Source organism: Chenopodium quinoa, unplaced genomic scaffold (genome assembly GCF_001683475.1).
Source record: "Chenopodium quinoa cultivar QQ74 unplaced genomic scaffold, ASM168347v1, whole genome shotgun sequence".
Lineage (NCBI taxonomy): Eukaryota > Viridiplantae > Streptophyta > Magnoliopsida > Caryophyllales > Amaranthaceae > Chenopodium > Chenopodium quinoa.
This window is the reverse complement of record NW_018742204.1, coordinates 7636930-7659631: the sequence shown is the minus strand read 5'-3', so window position 1 is coordinate 7659631 and position 22702 is coordinate 7636930. Positions and strand designations below refer to the sequence as shown.

The 22702-nt window shown below is 37.0% G+C and overlaps 1 protein-coding gene across 1 annotated transcript; it reads left to right on the top strand.

The window, feature by feature from the left end:
• The first annotated feature begins 2142 nt into the window (after positions 1–2142).
• Positions 2143–7966, top strand: LOC110709745 (calcyclin-binding protein-like). The gene is made up of 5 exons (XM_021888012.1): positions 2143–2417; positions 5720–5863; positions 6120–6359; positions 7322–7381; positions 7557–7966. Exons 1-5 carry the CDS (start codon positions 2307–2309, stop codon positions 7659–7661), a joined length of 660 nt encoding a protein of 219 aa, XP_021743704.1. The 5' UTR covers positions 2143–2306; the 3' UTR covers positions 7662–7966.
• Positions 7967–22702: the final 14736 nt, after the last annotated feature.

Genomic DNA, 22702 nt, shown 5'->3' with positions numbered 1-22702 from the left:
GCCAAAGTTGAGATTATTAATGTTAATTCTTCCATTTTTTAAGAGGATAATGCTATATGCAGTCCTTAAACTTCATTTTTAGTTGAGTATAAATTAAAATTTATCTACCATTTATGAGTAAATTAATATAAGGAAATTTTGTCAGAAATCACCCGTTAAAACACTTTTTTGTCAAAAACCACCCAAAAAAAAAATTTGTTGTCTAGTACCCCCCATTTTCAAAAAATTGTTGTTAAACGCCACTAGAGTCTATTTTCCGGCATTGACCCAAAACTCCGGCGTTGACTCCAACCATAAAAAAAAAACCCCGCACCACCGCTTCTAGCCACCACGACCACTACGCTTAACCAATTTACTTGCCTTAACCCACAAATCGCACCACCTTAACCCACCCACCACTCACCTAACCCTAACTACCACCTTAACCCACCTTACCGGAACCCATCCACCACCTTTACCAACCTAACCCGAACCCACCAACCAGAACCAGGTCACCACCTTACCAACCTAACCCTAACCCACCAACTAACCCAGATCTTAAACCCACCTAATCCGAACCCACCCACCATACCCTAAACTAGATCTATCACCTAAACCCACACAAACAAAACCCAGAACTACCACCCTAACCCTACCTATTTCGACCAACTACCCACCAAAAACCATCCACCACAACCGCCCAAAACCACATAAACAACCCAAAACTTAACGAAATAATTTTTTTTAAAACATTAAAAACAAGAAAACATACCTTTAATCGAATTTTGCTTTGAATGTCACCTCGAATTTGGTTTTATATGGTCAAATTCGACCATGAAAACTCTAGATCTAGAGTTTTCATGGTCGAATTTGACCAGAAAACCATCAATTTCGTGTCGACCGCACCTCCACCCGACCTCGGCAAGAAGATCAAAATGGCGTCGTGACCCAACCCTTCGCCGACGAAAAAGAAAATAGAAAAAAGAAAGGGAAGGAGAAGAGGAAAGAGAAGAGAGAAAGAGAAGAGGAAAGAAAAGAGAGAAAGAAGTAGGGGTGTCCGTTCGGTTTTCGGTATGGATTTAGTCCAAATCCGATCAAATCCGAAATATAATCCGGTTTTCAATTTTCCGATCCGATCCGATCCGAATTTCTCTCTTGATCCAATCCAATCCGAATTACAATTCGGTTATTTGGATCCGATCCGAAAATCCGAATTATAATACATTATTTTTTAGCGCGTAATACAATTATAAAAATAAAGCTTCACTATAAATAAAAGTCCTCAAAATCATGATTAAAATAAATAGTTCAACGTCAAGTCATTAATTAATTAATACAAAGTCTCTCTAACTTATTTTATGTAGTAGTATGTATTTAAGCTAAACTTCAAAATATACAAAAACCCATATTTATACAAGCTTAATTTTATAATTCGGTTTTCGGTTTGGATTGGATCCAATTAGGGTCAATCCGATCCAATCCGAAAATCCGAATTTCCAAAAAATCTCAATCCGATCCGATCCGATTTAAAGTTTGGATCCAATCCGAATTGATAATTCGATTTTGATTGGATTGAATTTCGGTTTTTATCCGAATTATGGACACCCCTAGAAAGAAGAAGGAGAAGAGCAGCATATAGCAAAGAAGAAGAGGAAAGAGAAAGGAGAAGAGAAAAGAAGAACAACAACGGCAAATACAAATGAGAAGAGGAGAAAAAAAAAAGAGGGGGGAAATAGAAGGGGGGAACCGGGGAAGGGTCAACGCCGGAGTCTAGGTCAATGCCGGAATATAGACTCCAGTGGCGTTTAACAACATTTTTTTGAAAATGGGTGGTCCTAGACAATAAATTTTTTTTTGGGTGGTTTTTGACAAAAACGTGTTTTTAATGGGTGGATTCTCACAAAATTTCCTTAATATAATGAATTTCTATTTATTGTCAATTCTATCCACTTTTAACTTCTCATATATATAGCCTTAGCTTTTTATAGGGTTGCATAAATCTTTTTCTTTTTAATAAGGTGAACCATGAAGCCTTGTATAATGGCTACCGGCTGTTCAACTTAGCTGGACCTTTAGCTCGACCCTTGAGCCTTGACCACCTAAGCGGTAAATGAAGCAGTGCAACACGTATACACCAAAATCCAATATTGTACTCCGTATCATCTTCTTAAGAACCCTCTAGAACCTACACTCTAAACTTCAAACTAAAGGCTTTCCTAGAAATTTCTACACTATTCTCTATTCTACTCTAGTCATCATCTTCTAAATCCAATCAATTTTCTCATTTCAAAGTAACCCTGAATTTTTGAGAGAAGAATTAAGCAAAAATGGCGGATGATTTTTCACTGGACTTGGAAGAGCTTCGCAACCTGCAATCCATTGCTAAGAGACCTCGCGTCATCTATCTCATTTCCTCTGAAATTCACAACTTAGAAAAGGTTCTTCATCACCTTTTTTTTTAACAAATTTCCGATGTTTATATGTTGTCTGAAGTAAATTTTGATTTCTAGGGTTATTGTGTTTGAATTTATGATTTTTATATTTTTTGAAAGAAAATGAATTATTGTTTGTCTGAATATTGTGTTTGAAATTTCAATTTCAAATTTTCATATATTTTTTTCCTGATTTGCTGTTTATTTGTATCTAAACTACAATTGCAATGATATTTGCTTTCATATTCAAAGATGAATGCAATTCAGGCTCTGATAAATTTTGAAGTTAAAATGTGATTTAACAGTTATGGAATCAATTCTAGCTTTTGAGGAAATCAGAAAATGATTGTGAACTTGTCTTTGCTTTTGTTCATATATTAAGATTTGTTATTGATATACGAAGTAATATTCAATTTTTAGTTTGTATAGATGAATAGTTTAAATGCCTTGTTACTGATTTGAAGTACTGCTAAATTTGAATGTTCAATTATAGATGATTAATTTAGATTGTTAACCTAATGTTTAACAACTTGTTGTTTGTCAACTTACTTCAAAAACTTATTACTCCATACTTATTTTCATCGATCATTTACTAATTACTATATTTCTCTAATTGCATAATGATAATTTTTTGATAATTATATATTGTGCAGTGTGCACATTGATCTGAATATCAAGATCCCACATATTAATGTTTTTTCTTATACATTATTGTAAACTTGCAGTTAAAGTTTAGTCAGACTATATTAAGCATAATGCACATCAGATTAGAAAAATAAATAATCAACCGCACTACGTAGACTATATTGTGCCTTGTTAAGCATAATGCATATCAGATTAGAAAAATGCGTAGTATATGCGGAAAAATTAGGGTTTTACTATATAGTAACTCTGTTAATTTTGCTTTTCTACGTTTTGCCCTAACATATATCACCTTCTACACTGTAACCCCAATATATATTTTGTTTCCACATGGTAACCTTGTCGTTATCCCGCCGTCAAAATTTCCGTTAGTGGAGCCTACTCTCAATTTATTAAATTTTTCTTAATCAATTTGCGCGCTGAAAAATGTTCCGTTAAAGGTTTTGTGGGCTATTTTAGCCTTTAAGGGTCCAAATTGAACTCAGATTTCAAAAAAAAAAAAAAAATGTAAATGTCTTGTTATAAGTATTAAAACGTGAACACGTAAATCGGGACATTACTTAATAAGCAAAATGAGGCATTTAAGTTATTTTTTGGCCAAATCTGAGCTTTATTTGGCTCTTTAAGGTCCAAAATAGACTCAAAACCCTTTAATAGAATATTTTCTAACGCACAAATATATAAAAAAAAGAGAAATTAAGAGTGGGCCCCACTAACGGATTTTTTAACGGTGGGATAACGGCAAGGTTACCGTATGGAAACAAAAGTATATTGGGTTTACAGTGTGGAAAGTGATATATGTTGGGGCACAACGTATAAAAGTGAAATTAACAGGGTTACTATATAGAAAAACCCAAAATTATGTAGCTTTGCAAACATAAACATTGCTACTGTAGTCAATCAATTCTTCATTTCCTTCCATTTGGTCCCTCAATTCTGTTTTTCTTGTGGAATTGGATATAGACCAAATAGTGTAACTCTGTCAGATCCTCTTACAATTTTAAATGGTAGATTACTGGGTGAATTAATGGAACAAACAAAACTCCTATAGATGTTTTATTTCTAATTCACATGGATATTTTCATTAGGATATCCAAGGCTGAGTTCATTTGGTTAATGAATATTATTTCCTTGGTTTTCATTACTTGAATGCCAAGGAAGTGCTTCATGATACTAAATTCGTCATCTGTCATGGTGTAGGCTAAGGAGATCACCCCATGAAGGAACTAGCATGGCTTAGGTCCACACCGGCTATGGATCCTACATTGGTGGGAACCATTGATACCCTTGGCCATGGGATGTGTGCTTTGGAAGGATCTTGGGAAATAGGATGTTCTGACCATGACTATCTTGAGAGGACCATAGTAGTAGGGACTCCTTGATGATTAACTTAGTCATTGCGGGAAGCATGCAGTTGCTATAAGCTTGCATCATGAATTATTTAATTGCCAAATATGTTAGTTGACTTTATACTCACTCCATTCTTATTGAAATGTTATTCAAAGTTGGATTTCTTGTAAGGCCAAAGATTTCTTTATTTTGACTGAAATTAGAATTAGAACTCAGCTAATATCATTATGTTAATATGGTATCATTTGGGCCTTCTCTTAGTTTTAACTGTGTGCTAATCCATGTCCACACACCAATGTATAAGAACCTAATTTTGATATTTGTATAGTGTTACAGGATGGGCAATGTTGCTCAAACTCTAGTACCCATGACCGACATGGGTACGTGTCAAGTGTCGGACTATTTTATTTGTAGAATTTATGATTTTGGTCAAAAATGAAGAAGAAAGTTTTCAACTTATATATCCATGATTCGATATGGATACTTGATGTAATATGAAGAATCCGAGTATGCTACAGAATTCTACATATAGACTTGAGATTAGAGAATATCTCTGGCTATGAGTGCTTTCTTTCAGCTGTTGCAAGCATTGGCAAAGTATGAGCGTATAGAGTTACAGTTGTGAACTTAGTTACTGCTTGTGACCTGTAGTTGACTGTTGAAGTGTGTATATATGTTCTATCATTATCATGTATTGAGTTTAGCCTTTTTTCTGGGTAGCTGAAGGCCAATGTGTGATTGGGCAGTAGCATTTAAAAGGCCGGATTATAAGATTGCTTTAAAGGGCTATCATTATTTACTTTGTCTTTCATCTTGATATATTACCTTGTACTCATTTTAAATGACCTTCTTGGGAAATCATGAGTACAAATCTCAAATTATCTGATATCTATATCATCATATTTAGGTAATTTGCTTCATTTACTGTTGGTTCTACACCTATTAGATCTTTTTTCCATGGAATCATAAGAAGTAAGATTCCTTGTCTAATTTTTAGGTAAGAAGCTATGGTTTAATTCATTAACATGTACGTATGGCAATTTGGCGATGTTTATCTTTTATTTTTTTTTAGATGTTTTTATTTGTGAATCTTCCTTGATTTGTTAATTTTGGTATAAGGTGCCTTGTTCTAGTCTCAAAGAATTGAATAAGGTGCCTTTTGTAGTGATTACAGTTTGACTGATTTTTACCTTATGTTCTCATTGTTTTAATCTTATTGCCTTTTTGGGATGTGTTTGAGCTGAATCTGAGCAGTGTAGGTTTAGTGTATTCATCTTTATTTGATTCTGATTGTCTATAACATTTTTCGTGCATAGTTGTCAAAAGAAAAAGCTTCTTCTTCAGCTCCCCAGCATCCTACTCCAATTCCTATGGCAACAACAAAGGTGCCTTACACTCCCACACAGACATATACTACTCTTTCATCTTTCAGCTGGGAACAGGACAATGATAAAGTAAAGGTGAGGATCTGCACTTTGTTCTCAAGGGAGAAATTTTTGATAAACCTAATGCCACCTCATAATAGCCCAGCTTCTTGCTCTTTATTTATTATTAATTTTCCTAAACTAGGTCTCGTAGATAAAGAGTAGTTACAAAATTTTGAGTTCTGTTAGACCTTTTGATCTCTGACCAGTTACTTTCCAAGATATGACCCTCAAGTATTTGAGCCAGATCTTTCTAAATCTGGATACTGATATTCATATCTGCATTTTGCAGATATATCTGTCTCTAGAGGGAGTGCAGGAAGAAAAGATGGAGAAAAACATCAGCCCAAATTCTATTGAGTTCAAGTTTCATGATGTGCAGGGGAAAATTTATCAATTTGCCATACCCAAATTTAATAAAGATATTGTTCCAGACCAAACCAAAGTCATGATCAAGCCCACAAGGGTAATTGTGCATTTGGTCAAAGCTTCGAAAGGGAGTTGGCAAGATTTGCATTACAAAGAGGACAAGGTAATTTTCTGTCACTATGATGTAAATTACCAAAATAATCAAATTTGGTTCATGTAGATGACCCCATTTATGGGATTAAGGCTTTGAACGAATGATTGATTGATTGATTGGTTGATGATGTAAATTACTCCCTCCATCCCAAATTGTTAGGCCACAATTTTATGCTAAGAAATAATACTACCTCTATTTCTTATTATCTGCGACAAAGGAATATTCTATGTCTCACAAATAATACCCCTTTGAAGCTGAATTTTGTACTGTTTTATATTAGCCTTTTGACTTGTTTAATAGACTATGAATTATATCTTTGTATTTAACATACTACCTCTGGATCATAAAAAATTTCAAAGTTGCATATAATACGATCCGGAGGTAGTATATCATACTATTCATGGCATGTTGCTCCTATGTTATTGGACTCTTCGTTTTACCTCAAGTACCCTTGTCGGACCCTCGACACTCGGACATGGGTATGACACTCGGACATTTTATTTTAGTTCAAAATCATAGAATTGTTTCACAAAATAGCCGAGTTGGATACTTGACACATACCCGTGTCGGACATGGGGTACCTGAGTCCGAGTAACATAGTGTTGTTCCTTCCCTAACCATGTATGAATAAAATTTATTACTACGGAGTACTTTAGTACTGGTTTTAACTTTTAAGTGGTGATCAATATCCACGATGAACTTGAAATACTCGTGGTACACATGCTTTAATCAGACAGTGGCATGAGACTTCCCTTGTCAGACTATATGTAAACATATTCCCATTATCCTCATTTTATATTGCATACCATATAGACGTGAATGATATTTGTTGGCAAAGAATTTCCATGTACTATGGGGGTGAAATTTAACTCAATATTATGAAAATGATTTCCAATCACATGTTAAAATAACCTAATTATTAAGTATTGTTATGTGTGGTTTTCTTATTTATTTGGTTTTGGTTGATGCAGCTGAAGCCAAATCTAGACAAGGAAAAGGATCCTATGGCTGGTATAATGGATCTTATGAAGGTATCTTCTAAATCTTTACATTTTTTAATATTGTGGTGTTGATTAATGGGTAAGCCTGCAAGCTATACTGTTGTTCTGGGCTTGATTTAGTGAGATTGCCGGAATGACTTTGAATTATTTCTGAAGTTCATAGGCTTTGATGTTTGCATTAACATGCACTTCCTCAATTTTGCAGAATATGTATGAGGAAGGGGATGAGGAAATGAAGAAAACCATTGCTAAAGCTTGGACTGATGCAAGATCAGGGAAGACTGCCGATTCTCTGAAGGGATACCGTTGAAGATCTGTAGGTTATCAGAAAGTGCATAGGCATCAGTTAGGGGATTCTGATCCATTTTTGTCACATTATTTGGGATTTTGCTCGCATAACTTTCTAAATTGCATCCTTGGGCTCTTAGCTGTAGACGTTCTCTGCTTTCTGGCTGTCTTCGACCTTGTTGGGGTTTGAATGGAACCGGGAAAGGGATTTTATGTTGTATGACTTGTATCTACTATCTAGGCTACTTTCATAATACTCTCGCAATTTCATCCAACAAGCTTGTTTGAAAGGTTTGAAACTTCAAACTTCTTAATTGTCTTTTTCAACTTGCTTCGTATTCGTCACAGTAAACTGTACAACTTTGCAAATTCGCCTTGGCATGCATGTAAAGCAAATAGAAAATGTGGATGCTTAATATGACATTAATTTTCTAAGGGAAAAGAGGAGAATTAGATTGAATTAAACCCCAAGTACACCGCACCAACCAGAAGAACAAAAGAAGCATGCTTACAATAGAGCAAATGCAAGCTTCCCAAAAAATTAAAATCCAAAGCAGCAAATAATCTAAAGTAGCCGAAATAAGAGAAAATTTCCCGCAACCAAAGCATGGCAGGATGGATAAACCCCAGCGAAATGAGTCGCACTCACTGGTGGGGAGTTGTAAATTGCTAAATTAGAGAGAAAATGTAATTGTGTGGATTACCTTCTCATTGATCGTTCATGAAAATATATAGATGTAGACACCTAAAAATGTCTCCCCAAAACCAAACCCGATGATGAACAACCTTTCACCGCTACTATTGGTCGGGTTTAGTATTTAATCCCGAGAGTGCTTAAAAAATCGTATTTGATTAAATTCGTATTTTTGAATAGTCCATGGATTAGTCTTGATGTTTGGTAAAAGCATAGTTTTAATTTCAGCCCAAACTTATTATTTATTTTTGGCCCAAACCTTTTTTATTTTATTGTTTAATTATTTATTTTTGGCCCAAACCTTTAATTTATTTTACTTGCTTATTTTCGTATTTTAGCCCAAATAACAATAAATCAGGAAAATTCCCGAAATTATCAATCGGCACTTAAAATGCTGAACGAAATTAGGGTTAAAAATGAATTTAGACGGAAACTTTCCCGTCTGACGGTGGGATTTCCCGTGACACGGGAAACCTGCTGTGACACGGGAATTTCCGTGTCCTTTTCGCGTAAACCCTTAACGCGTTTTCTTCCCCGTTTACTAAATATTTCCCGCATCACACAAAAATTGCACCGTGTCACGGGAATGTTTCCCGTCTGGCGGTGGGACTTCCCGTGTCACGGTACAGTTTGCCGTGTCACGAGATATTTTTTTAGGGTTTTTATCATTTTAGGGTTCCATGTGTTCCCTCAGCACATTTTCTCTATAAATCCCCCCCATTTCTGATGTACGGGGCATCAATTAATTTTCTAGTTTTTTCTCTCTTCTATGCTATATCCTAAACATTAGCCTACCCTTCTTATTTCAAAATTCCTTCCTCAAGTACTCCTAGCAGTCCATACTTTACTCGTGGTTCTGTCCTTAAGCCAAGGCGTGAAAGGTAGAACTGTTTGAGGGTTTGGCCCCAAATCAACTCTACTTTATTTAATTTAATTTAACTATTGTTTTATTATTATTTCCTTGAAGTTACTAACTCGTTTATTATTTTGTAGTTGCAAACAAACAGAATCAAAGTAAGAATTATGTTTCTTTTATTTCTTTTCTAACGATTTTATATTGTTGGATTTATTGTTAAATTGCTTCCAATATTAATATTTATTCTATTATTTTTTATGATCACCATATTGCATGTTTAAAGGGAATATGTAATTGAAAATCACGCCTAATAAGATAATTTGGACAACCGGTTTAGGATCCTTTTTAATCTTGTTATTAATTCAAGTGATCACAAATATTTTAGAATTAGTGTTGCATTAATATTCAACCAATTAAGCATAATAATAGTTTGGAGCGAATTGAATATTTTGTTTGTATGCCTTTGAGACCGCATGAATCATTTTTCACTATAAGAATCGAGTAGAGGCCAATACGGGCGAATGTGACTCCATGACTCACTTCGTACCATCATCCCCGATCCTCCTTTCGTGGTTCCGAACCATATGGAGTTAGTAATCTCATGGATTATGACTGGGGTGTAACCTTCACGGGTCAATCGTTGTTTCCTATCGTTGTCCCTTATCGTGGTTGCCTTTTTATGATCCGTGAACGGTTTACAAATTCCTTAAAAAACTTGTTGGCGGCTCCCTACTTTCCTTGTCCCTAATCGTGTCCCTAATCGTATGTCAATTCCCACTTCCTATGAGTGCTAAGTATATTCACACATGCTTTAACGTAGGCGCATTTCGAGTGACGTCTACAATTTGGCGACTCCACTGGGGAGGATTCTTGGTTATTTATCGATTTAAGTGATCGATATTTAATTAATATGAGTGGATGAGACTTGAAAGATTCTTGAAAAATATTCCTGTGATTAATTTGGCATTTTTGTATACGCATAGACGTTTTAATGTCGCATTTAGGTCTGTCCCGTAGGAAAAATTGAATAACTTGATTGTGTACGAAGGAAAACAGGGCACCAGTCAGATTTTTTGACTGCCGTGCCACGAAAAAATCTGTCGTGTCACGGTACACTGCACCGGCTGACAGTGTGCCGTACCGTGGCACGGGAATCTTTGCCGTGACACGGCAGTCCTAAAATCAGTCCGGTGGCTTATTTTCTCTTCTCACAGTCAACTTCCTTCGATTTTTCTGAAAAAACGTGTGTGTTCTACATGCGTCTTAGCCCCGGGGGATTTAAGCTCTATCAACCCAAAACACTCATGGCAATAAGGGTTCATCCGAGTTATTAAATCCACCCAAACCATGGAGTCGAGTTCAATTTCATCACGAACTCGCAGAGCCGCCCGTTGGCATACACCCTCAAGGGAGGCTGCCTTGCTAACGCGTCCAAACTCTTAACCATGATACCCTTTTGACACCCAAAGCTTGACCAATAGTTGAACATAGATCTTGACTCTAGGTTGCGAACTTTTTTTACATCATCGTGACTAAGTGCTACATGGTATGTTCGGTGCTAACCTTCATGTGTTTACTCTTTTTTGTTTAACCCCTGTCCGAGGGTTTTTATTTCCACATAGTAATTAGTACGGACCTAAAATAGACTAAAATCTGGAAAAATCACAAAACAGACCAGGAACTGCGCACCGTGTCACAACACGTTCTTCCGCGCCACGGTGAACAGTGCCGTGACACGACGCTTTCTACCGTCTGACGGTAGGCTGCACCGTGTCACGACAGTCAACACCGTGACACGGTGCCCAGGAAAAGTGTCCCATTAGTCTTTTTTCGGTTTGTGCGCGTACGTATGTGGTTTATGTGTCCAGTTTGGTGTCATGTATAGCTGTACGGTCATAACACGCGTCCATAACCTCACTTAATCATTCACATGTCGTATTCACACACTTTTTTCTTTAGTCGTGCACCACTTGTTGACCGTATTTTAGGGTAGTCTTTTTTTGTGTCGTTTTTTTTCCGGAGTAAGTCGGATAGTATCCTCCCATATTTTTATTTTTTTTTAAATAAAAATAAATAAATAGAATTTCAAAGTTATAGATTTTTAAAATTCAAATTTTTTATTCTTTATTTTTCCGGATGGGTTAAGGTTAAGTTCAGTCATTAAAGGTGTGTTTGTTTCGGTGTCACAGCACTTGGTCAAGAAGCAGGGGTAGATTGTTACAGATCGAGTCAATACCTCAATAACCTCTTATACCAAAGAGGCGTACAAGGAAACCACCACAATCATCTCCAAAAGATTCATCTCCAGTCTACTTTCAACCAATGGCTAATAAAGAAGATATCGAGAACATCAACAAGACAATTGAAATGTTGTCTAACATGATGCAATCACTCACCACTAGAGTCAACACGGTAGAGAAAAACAATCAAAACAATGTCACTGCCGCTGCAATGGACAAGATTAAGGAACAGATGAGTACGATTTCTGAAGAATTCACTTATGTGGAACAACCTGTCACTTCTTTGTCCATAAGGGACAAGCTTCCTGAGAAGTTTTCCACTGCTGACATTCCCAAGTTCAAACCTACTGATAATCCGCTTTTCCATTTGAAGGCTTTTTCTGCAACCATGGCTATTAAGGGAGTAGATGTGACACTCTTCCCTACAGTGTTCCCTCTTTCCTTGGAGCATGCCTGTCAACAGTGATTCTACTCTTTGGAATCCAAACATGTCGTGACCTGGGAGGATGTTGTTGAAAGCTTTATGAATCGTTACAAGTGTAGCATCCAGGCCAAGACTTCTGAACGTGAACTCTCCATTCTCAAACAGAATGAGAATAAAGGCTTCACCACTTACTTAAGTAGGTGGAAGGAAACAACCGCGCTCTTGGTGGATCCCCCAAGGAAAAAGAGATGGTTCGCTTGTTCATTGCCAATCTGACTCATAAGTACAAGCAACACTTGAAGTTTCTGCCTCTGAGTACCTTTGAAGCTTTATACGATATTGGGATCAATATCGAGGATGAACTGATGAAGACTGCTGGTAGCAACTATAATAACAACACTTGGAAAAACAAGAAGAACGACACTCCTTCTTCTTCGTCTTCCATGCCCAATAACGCTACCAACAATATCAATATCAATGATGTGCTGGCCCTTAACGCTCCTCCTCAAAGATTCCAAAGGCAAAGGAGGGTTTACACGCCTTTGGGAATGAATTATGATGCTGCTTTTGACCATTTGCACGGTTAAGGACTGATTATGCCAATTGGACCATTTCCAGAACCTTGACCAGAGAATAGGACCGCTAGCTATGATCCCAATGCTTATTGCAAGTTTCATCAAGGTAAGGGTCATAATACTGAGAAGTGTTGGAGGTTGAAGGATGCGATCCAAGACCTAATTGATGCTAATCAACTTCCTGTCCCTCCAGGGGGCAAGAAGCCTAACATTCAAACAGGTCCTCTTTCTGATGCTTTGGCTATCATGGGAGATGAAGTCTCCCTTGATCCGTCAATACTCATTCAACCTGTGAATGAACCTCTTCCGGAAGTTGTATTCGTCTCGAGTTATGAAGAAGTGAATGGAATTTGGGATAGTGATGATGAAGACGTCTATCTCAAAGATATAGCCTGTTCGTCTCTTGGCACAAGTGAAGATGTTTGGGGAGACCTTGAGGTCAAGGTTCTCACCAGAAGTGGACGGTTGTAACAACCTAGTCCACCTCCACCTCCATCGCAATCACATCTGATAGTTGATCCCATCGACCCTGTGAGCAACGATGTGGTCAAACAATTGCAAAAGACCAAGGTGGAGATGAATGTATGAAAACTTTTGGCCACCTCTCACGAGCATCGAAAGGCTGTGATGAATGCTCTGGTGAAAATAGGAGTTGATGATGATATGACTCCTCAAGGACTAGTCAACTTTCTCACTACTGAATTGCCAAGTCCTAGCAATCTGATTTCGTTTTCTGATAAGGATCTGCCCCCAGAAGGGGACCAACATAATAAGGCCTTACACCTCATTGTGGTGTGTAGGAAGATGAATGTTCCTATGAGCCTGGTTGATAATGGCTCAGCAATCAATGTATTCCCACTCCGCACTGCAAAGAAGTTGGGCATAAAGAATGAAGAACTGACTCCCTCGACCCAAGGGATTCGTGCTTATGATAATACTCACCGTCAAGCCGTGGGTACTATCACACTAAGCATAACTACTGGGGCCATTGAACGTCACACCAAGTTTCAGGTGGTAGACATTAAGGCCTCTTTTAATATGTTGTTAGGACGCCCTTGGCTTCATGAGCTAAAGGCGATTCCATCATCGTTGCACCAGAAAGTGAAAGCCATAATTAGAGGGGTTCCAATTACCATTGATGCTTCTCCCATGCGCATTCAAGTTATCGACACTCCTATCGTCCATGTCAAACATGACGAAGAAGACGAAGATCTTAGGGGGTTTTCACTCGATGATGTTCTCGTGATTGAAGAAGAGGAGAAGTGTCATCTCGACTTCGATCCCTATTCAAACACCAACATTAATGAGATTATGAAGAAGAAAGGGCATTTCCTTAGAATGATCCTCGGGATCAAAAAGAAAATGGCTGAACTTTGGGGCCATCCTGGTGCACTCAAGAAAGATACTTTTGGCTTGGGATTCAAGCCAACAAAAGAAGATGTGAAACAAGCCCTCTTGAAAATGAAGGCTCGCAATAACGCTCGAATCATGAAGACGGAAATGTCCATGGATCCATATCCATTAACCCTCAATGGCCAGTCATTAAAGAAGGGGAAGACTTCCCATGCTATGAATTCCCTGAACCCTTCGTCCACGATGGGAAGCATGAACCAGGATTCGAGATGTTCCTCGATTGTGACTTTGTTGATGAAGATGAAGAGCTCTTCACAACTGAGATACTAGCTAGCCCAAGCTCTGATGATTTAGGCATTAACCTTCCTTTTGGAATGGAGAAGAATGAATCTAAGCCCGTCTGCAATGATAATTCCGAGCTCGTTCAAGCTGTTATAGCAAACAAGGATTTTGACCCCTCCGAGTTAATCGTCCAAGCTGATAATATTTCAAAGGGATGGCGCAAGACATTGAGGAACACTACGCCAAACAGAGAGAAGTTGGAAATAACCGCTGGCGAAGGTCCTATGTTTGATGAGTCTGAGTCGTCTGGGTCCGAGTCCGAGTCTGAGTCTAAGTCTGTAGACGAGTCCTTAGAGTCTGAGGCCGACCCTCTTTCTGCTATAGAGTCCAATCCTGAGTCTCTTGTTGAGTCTTCTCTTTCTGGTGAGGTCGCAGCTTACCTTGCCCCTCTTGATGTATTAACCGATGAATTCAATAAAATGAGTACCTTTGCTTACGATGCATGTCATTCCCCTAGACCTGATCAATATTGCTTTGCTAATGATAAAAATGACAAATAAATAATAAAAGCAATGGAAGAACACGAAAATAAAACGGAAGTTATCGAAGATACAGAAACAGTTAATATTTCCAATGATACGACTGTTAAAGAAGTAAAAATTGGATTAACACTAAGTCAAGATGAACGCAAAGAGCTAATTAAATTACTTAGAGAATTTGTTGATGTATTTACTTGGTCATACCAAGATATGCCAGGAATTGACAGGGATATAGCTCAGCATATGATACCACTCATTCCAGGTATGAAGCCTATCAAACAAAAGCCGCGCCGTATGAAACCGGATGTGGCTCTCAAAATCAAAGAAGAAATCAGAAAGCAGTTGGTCGCAGGTTTCATCAAAGTATCCAAGTATCAAGAATGGATAGCAAATGTGGTTCCAGTTCCAAAGAAGGATGGAAGGGTCAGAATGTGTCTTGATTACAGGGACCTCAATAAAGCAAGCCCGAAAGATGGGTTCCCTCTACCTCACTTTGACATTCTAGTCGATAATACAGCAAACCATGCACTCCTATCGTTCATGGACGGCTACGCCGGATATAATCAAGTATTGATGGCTGAAGAAGATATGGAGAAAACCACATTCATCACACAATGGGGTACATATTGCTATACAGTAATGCCATTCGGGTTGAAAAACGCCGGTGCTACCTACCAAAGAGCAGCCACAGCATTGTTACATGATATGATGCACAAAGAGGTAGAGGTCTATGTCGACGATATGATCGTTAAGTCTAAAGATCGCCCAGGCCACATCATTGCACTTCGCAAGTTCTTTGAAAGACTCCGCAAGTACAACATGAGATTAAATCCAGCAAAGTGTGCATTCGGAGTCACGTCAGGAAAATTACTTGGATATGTGATCAGTTCTCGAGGGATTGAAATAGATCCCACAAAAGTCAAAGCAATCATGGCCATGCCACCGCCCAAGAATGAGAAGGAAATTCGAGGTTTCATTGGAAGGTTGCAATATATAGGTAGGTTCATATCAAAACTCATAGCGATATGCGAACCTATATTCAAGAAGCTTAAGAAAAATGTCCCAGTCACATGTGATGACGATTGCTAAAAAGCTTTCGACAAAATCAAAGAGTACCTGGCAAACCCCCCCGTGCTAGCGCCAGCAATACCTGACTTTCCTCTTCGACTCTACCTTACGGTCACAAGAGAAACGATAGGGGCAATGCTAGCACAAGAAATCAAAATCAAGGAGAATGCAATTTACTACTTGAGCAAGAAGCTTCAAGGATACGAGACACGATACACACCACTTGAAAAGTTGTGTCTCGCACTTGTGTGGGCCGCACAGAAACTAAGACATTATATGCTCACCCATACAGGCATGTCGTGTCCAAGATGGATCCTCTCAAATACTTGTTCGAAAAAGCAACACTCAATGGCAGATTATCAAGGTGGATAGTCAATCTTGCTCAGTTCGACTTGAAATTCGTACTACAAAAAGCGATCAAAGGTTCTGCGGTTTTTGACTTCTTAGCAGACTTTCCGCTAGAAAAAGTTGAGAAAGAAAAAGATGAGTACGATTTCCCTGACGAAGATTTACTCATGACCGAAGATGATAGCTGGAAGCTCTATTTCGATGGAGCTTCAAACCAAAAAGGTTGTGGTGTAGGAGTCTTGCTTGTATCACCCAATGAAGAACATATCCCAATTTCCATGAAGCTCAACTTTGATGTCACCAACAATGCCGCAGAATATGAAGCATGTATTTTGGGGTTAGAAACAGCTGTCGCCTTGGGAATTAAGAAGCTCAGAATCTACGGTGATTCTTCACTAATCATTAACCAAATCTCCAAGAGATGGAAGGTGAGAAGTGAAAGTCTCGCTACGTATCAAGCTCATCTAGAAACTCTCACGGAGCAACTAGATGAAGTGGAATATACGTACTTGCCTAGAGAAGAAAATCAGTTCGCTGACGCACTAGCTAAATTAGCATCAATGGTGCGATTTCCAACAAACACAATCAGAATGTCGTTGACCATAGAAAGAAGGTATGAACCGACTTATGTTCATGCACTCGACGATGAAAATGAATCACAAGAAGAAGATGAAGAGCCATGATTAGTAATGATTAACATCATCAAGACGATTTAGCCGAGTGGTCTAAGGCGCCAAATTTAGGCTCTGGTCCGAAAGGGCGTGGGTTCAAATCCCACAGCCGTCCAATCTTCTACCACTAAATTAAACACCCTTGTTTGCTAATTATTGTTCAAATTAATCTCAACACAATTTTGTAAGCATCTCACATAATCTTTGTTATGTTTCTATCCATGTATTACTCAAGTATATGCCAGGTTTATTAGATTCCACAGGTTAAACAGTTTATCATAATTCATACTTCAATTATATTTTCAAATTTGAGTTTGGACCTGTCCCTCATATACTCATTGCTCTAAGTTAAGTTTTGTTCATCCAAAGCCTTCTTTAGAAAGTGCATCGGGTGAAAATGAAAATGAATGCCTTGCGCTTATAGGGTTGGAAAAGGTAGATTCCAACAGCAAATCAAAATTAAAAGTAAACTAAATCTAATGCAAAGCAAATAAAAAATACTTTAAAGTAAACCTTTAAGCTCAAGTGGTAGAGCACTATGCGGATGCATAGAGGTGTAGGTTCGATTCCTACATAGGTTATTATCTATAAAAGTAAATATAAAAAACTCTAAAGTTATTCAAAATACATCAAAAGTAAATCAAAATAAATAAAATTAAATATTAAAAGAATAGAAGTATATGTACTAGTAAATAAGCTACATGTGGAAAACTAAACTCTATTTCAACTTCCAACAATCTTACATTCTCTAATATCACAAATGAATGATGCATTCAAACGGTATTGGCTAGTTAGAAAAATTGTGTACATAACATTCAAAAGTAAATAAAAAAAAAATCCATAATGTAAATCAAACTATCTTATAAGTAAATAAAGAAATTAAAAAGTAATTCAAAAAACATCTCTATAGAAATTTAAAATAGCTCGAAAAGAAATCAAAAGTAAATAATTATATCTCAAAAGTAAATCATAATAGCTTAAACGTAAATAAAAAGCGCTAAAAAGTAATTTAAAATAGCATCTAAGTAAATAAGTAATATTAACTCAAAAGTAAGTAATATTAACTCAAAAGTAAATTAAATATTATTTACTCAAAAGTAAATGAAATCTTATTTGCTCAAAAGTAAATATTATTTATTCAAAAGTAAATTAAATCTATTCAAAAGCTAATTAGTAAACTTAAAAAGACGAGTCAAATTAGAGCATGGGACAATGACAACTATTAGGGGCAAACATTGCTGAAAAAAAAAGGGTATTAGTTTACCAACATATTTATATCTTTAATCCTTAGATAAGCGAGCTTGAGTGTCTAGTAATAAAAGTAGATACAAAATAAGTTAAAGTAAATACAAATGAAATTCATCTTTTCTATTTCTAAAATCAGGAAATTGCTATGAAGAAATGCTTATTGACAGTCTATAATTGCTATGAATGCTTAGATATGTAGTAGAAGATTATAAAAACTTTTGTCATATCTTAATCGTTGGATAAGTGAGATTGATTTTCTATGTAATAAAAGTAGATACAAATTAAGTTGAAGTAAATAAAATATTTCTTAAAGTAAATACAAATGAACCTACGTGGAGTTCGAACCCACATTTTTTGTGCATTTGCACAAATGCTCTACCTCTTGAGCTAGTAGGCTAGTATATATAAAGTTGAAAATAATAAAATGAGCAAAGACAACATTAGCACTTGTCTCAAAGAGAGACAAGTGAGCGATCCAATTTAGAGGTTTTAGAGAGATAAGTGAGTGATCTAATACGAGTATCACAGCTAAAGGTGTAAAGGAAGGTCTCAAAAGATACTATGATGTTATTTGTTAATCTTAAAAGTACCATGTCACTAAACCTGAACTATATTTTGCACCCAAAAAGTCTTCAAAGTGAGTGTCTAATGTGTTAATCATTTTCCTTTTCGTCTTTCTCATTTATTTTATTTGGAGGTGGGGTGGGTTGATTGTTTTACTTCTTCAACTATATACAAGAAGATATTAATAAGAGCTGCCAGGAGAAAGCCCAAAAATGTATACAAAATTAACAAGATTGTTTATATTCCAGTACCTTGATTTTCAGTAATTTGGTATATGATACTCACCTCTTCTTTAGAGTCATCAAGGTCTGAAAAAGAATATAAGAAGAAACATAAAGCATTTATAATGAGCTATCCTTTATGCAAATAAGTTTTGTCAAGCAAGAGTTGACAGCCCTAAACAATAAATCACTCATATCAGAGTCAAGCAGAGATGTCAATAATTCAATAAAGTAAAAGAAAACCATTTGATCATCATAGTTGATCTGAATTCCATTTAAGGTACAATCAATTAAATTCATTGATCTATAACCATGAGTTAGTTTTATATAAATTGGATATCAACAACAAAGTATATAACTAAACCTGTACCAATATGATATCATTTATCTTATTTAATTTTTTTACAAAGACTTTGCTTGTTTATGATCCTCTTCAGTGGCGGATCCAGGATTTCCATATCTATGAGTCACCATGTCCATGTGAAAGCCAAGTACAAAAAATTTTAAGTAATCTAAGATGGAAAAGATTAAATACGATGGTTTATCATCATTTCCCAACAAATAATTTTAATATTGAGAAAAAAAAAAAACGGCATCATCTCCAATGATCAGAAACCTCATTTGGAAGAGATGTAAAATATGAGATGTTAATTTAAGTCCATTAGCATTCAATGGACTACATCTATCTTTTTTACCATAACAAGAATAATAATTTTAGAATTACTGGAAATTTTAGCAGGAAAAATTGAAAAGATTAAGCTTAAAATTAACAAATTTTTTACAAGAATTAATAAAAAAATTCAGGAATTGAACACGTTCATAGAAATTCAGCAATTCAATTGAAGACATTAACACAACCATATAGCAATTAATTCTGAAACAAATCTAAGACCAAACAATAACCAAATAACCAACACTACCAAAGTACCAATACTACAATAAAATCAATGAAACACAACGATGAACAACCAAATTGCATCAACAAAAGTTCAATTCAATTAAACATAATCATGAATACCCAATATTAAACCCACCAAAATCCCTTTAAAAATCATTAAAAGTATACACTAAAGCAAAAATATGAAAGGAATAGTGTCCTTCGAACAAGTGTATTATTCTGATAGCGGGTTCAGAATTATTAGAAAGCTAATATATTCAGTAAGGTCAAGTGATCAGAATGCCTGGGTGGAGGCCGCTTCCGATCAGTAATATTAATATAATTAATATTACAGCTTAATCTTGACTGAACCCTTCGGGTCACACCCAAGCAAATATATGTGAACCAACTCGACGAATTAATTCGGAAGAAATTAATTCGTCGCCCGAGTGTTAAATAATTAGACATCGGTAATTCGAGCTTAGAGCGTCGAAACCGATCGTCGGAAGTCGAGTCTAAATAATAAAAGACGAGACACGCAAAATAATAATAAATCAACAATATTCCCGAAAATACCCTAGCATCGGAGTGCCCCGAGCATCCGAATGCTAGGGGCAAGACGAGCCGGCGCACCGTGCTGCAGCCACGGCCAACCGCAGCTAGGCACAGCAGCAGCCGCGCCGCACCACGGCAGCTGCCGCACCATGCCACAGCAGCAGCCGGTGCGGGCTGGGCTCGGGCTAGGTGCGGGCCAGATGCGGGCTGGGTGCGGGCTGGCTGTGGGCCGGGCTCGGTTCGGGCTCGGGCTTGGCTCGTGGCTTAGCTCGGGCCATAAGGTCGTGTATAAGGGGAAGGTTGGGAGCAAGTGGGTTGCCATGTGGCACAAGGTGAGGGAAAGAGTGGGGAGCAAGTTTGGTCCCCATCTCCAAGTGGTCCTCACCTAATCTCTCATTATGCTTGACACTTGTTGATTTATTACTAGTTTGCTTAATAATTTTATTTTAGCTTTAAAATAAAATGAGAAAATCTCATTGTCCCACATTGATGAGAGAGATTTTCATACTCCATCATTCCCTATAAATACCCAACTTTGGGCATAGGAAATCATGCTTGAGTAGGAGTTAAAAAGAGCATTCCATAATATTGGGAAAACTCTTAAACTCATATAACACTCGGGTTTTGGTCGGACCTCGCTAACCCCCAGGTAGTAGACCTTAAAGTTGTGTTCGCCTTTTAGTGGGTGGATACCGTTGGAGGCGCGGCGCTTGACGTGCTCGTAGCTTTCAAGTAAGAGCCCCGGTTTTTGGGCGAAGCTCGCTTCGTGGGTAAGATTCGTTATCTTTTCTTAGTGATTATTTATTTATGCTTTATGATTTTAATTATTGCGAGTGGTTCCTTGGGTCGGGGTTTGTTTCCGCGGTGAGTCGGACTCACCAAACCCCAACAGCGGTATCGGAGCCCCGCTCGTTTATTTTTATAATCATGTTTTTCAAGGTTTATTTTGGCTTAATTTTCTGGTTTAAGTTGTTAATTAGATTAGTAGCTCGGTTTTATTTATTTTAATCCCGTTTTTAATGTCGATTTTGGCCCAGAACCCAGATTTTCGCCCAAGACTAGTGAATTTTGGGTGGAAAACGTGTTCTGGAAAGGTTTTTACCCCCAAAGGGCACTGTGATTTTAGCCAAATTCTGACCATAAATGCCTTTTTCGAGGGGTTTTTCGTTTTTGACGAAAAATTTTAAGTCTTTTCTAACCTTGAAATTAATGGCATAAATTGTTGATTATATGGTTGATTATTTGCATTATTTTCTGCAATATTATGTCCCGTTAAAGCACACTTAATTGGTAGTATTTGATGCTTAAAGGTTGATTTATTTTCACATAATTGCAAACTAATTGCATTTTAGTGTGAAAGTTTTAATTTTGAGGCTTCCATAAGTGTTAAAGATTCAATCTTTATTTGTGATAAGTGATTGAAACTTTAAAAACCACTAAATTCCATGTTATTTTGTGTTAAACTTTGATGTTTTAATCATTATGAGTTGATTGGAAACATAAAGTTTCGATTTTTGTGATAGAAATTTGGTTATCTTCATGTTGGAAGATATAATTTTCAAGGATTCACAAAATTTAGATGTTGGAATTTTCATTTGAACATTAAAGTTCATATTTTTCCAACTTCCCTTTACTTTGTCAAATTCTCAAGTTTAATTTAAATTGAAAGTGAGAAATTGCCTCAATTTTATGTTGCACCAAGCTAAACCAATTTAATTAAGAATGGTTCTTGGAATTATTTTGGTTATTTTCACTTTGAAAATTTTATTAAGTTAGACTTGTTTAAAATTTTATTTTGCTCTCTAAATTAGTTCTAAAATTAATTTAGAATTAATTATTGTTGTCTCGCAAAAAGGGATCAAATCCCGAGGTCGTGGCACGCAAAACGAGGCATTGCATCACCTTGGCGAGTCGGGCTGCATAGCAACCCATATGTGGCTGCCAAGGTGGCAGCACCGCCTTACTTGCGGCCACACGCGCGGCAGCAGCCACGCAAGGCAGCAGCATACGTGCGGCAGCAGGTGCGGGCTGCAGCAGCCACGCGCGGCTGTGCCGTGGCAGCAGCTTGCGGCCGTGTGCCGTGGGCCGTGTGTTCGTGGTCTTGGCGTGTGTGTATGCTTGGTGCGGTGAGGTGGCTAGCCATAGTAGGCTTGATGTTGCTTATTTTTCCGTTTTACTTATTTTAATTAACTTTGTTTATTTTAATTAAAATTTTGGGAGGCTAGGCCTCGGTTTTGAGCGGCATTGGCAAAATTTCATTTTGACAAGTTTGGGTGCTACCGACTTAATTAATTGGATTAATTAAGGAAATGCGGAATTTAGTGGGAGCTTCAATTATTAATGACGTAATTTATATAATCGGTTAAACAACTTTGACTAGTTTTAATTAGGCGTGTTAATCGGATTAACCACCTAGATTAGTTACTAGTGCGCGCGTTGTTCAAATGAATTTTACTTTGTTTTAATTTGTAAATTGCATGGGCCATTCACAAATAGTGAATGGATGAATGGAATATAAGTATATATTCTCTCTCACAGGTTTTATGAA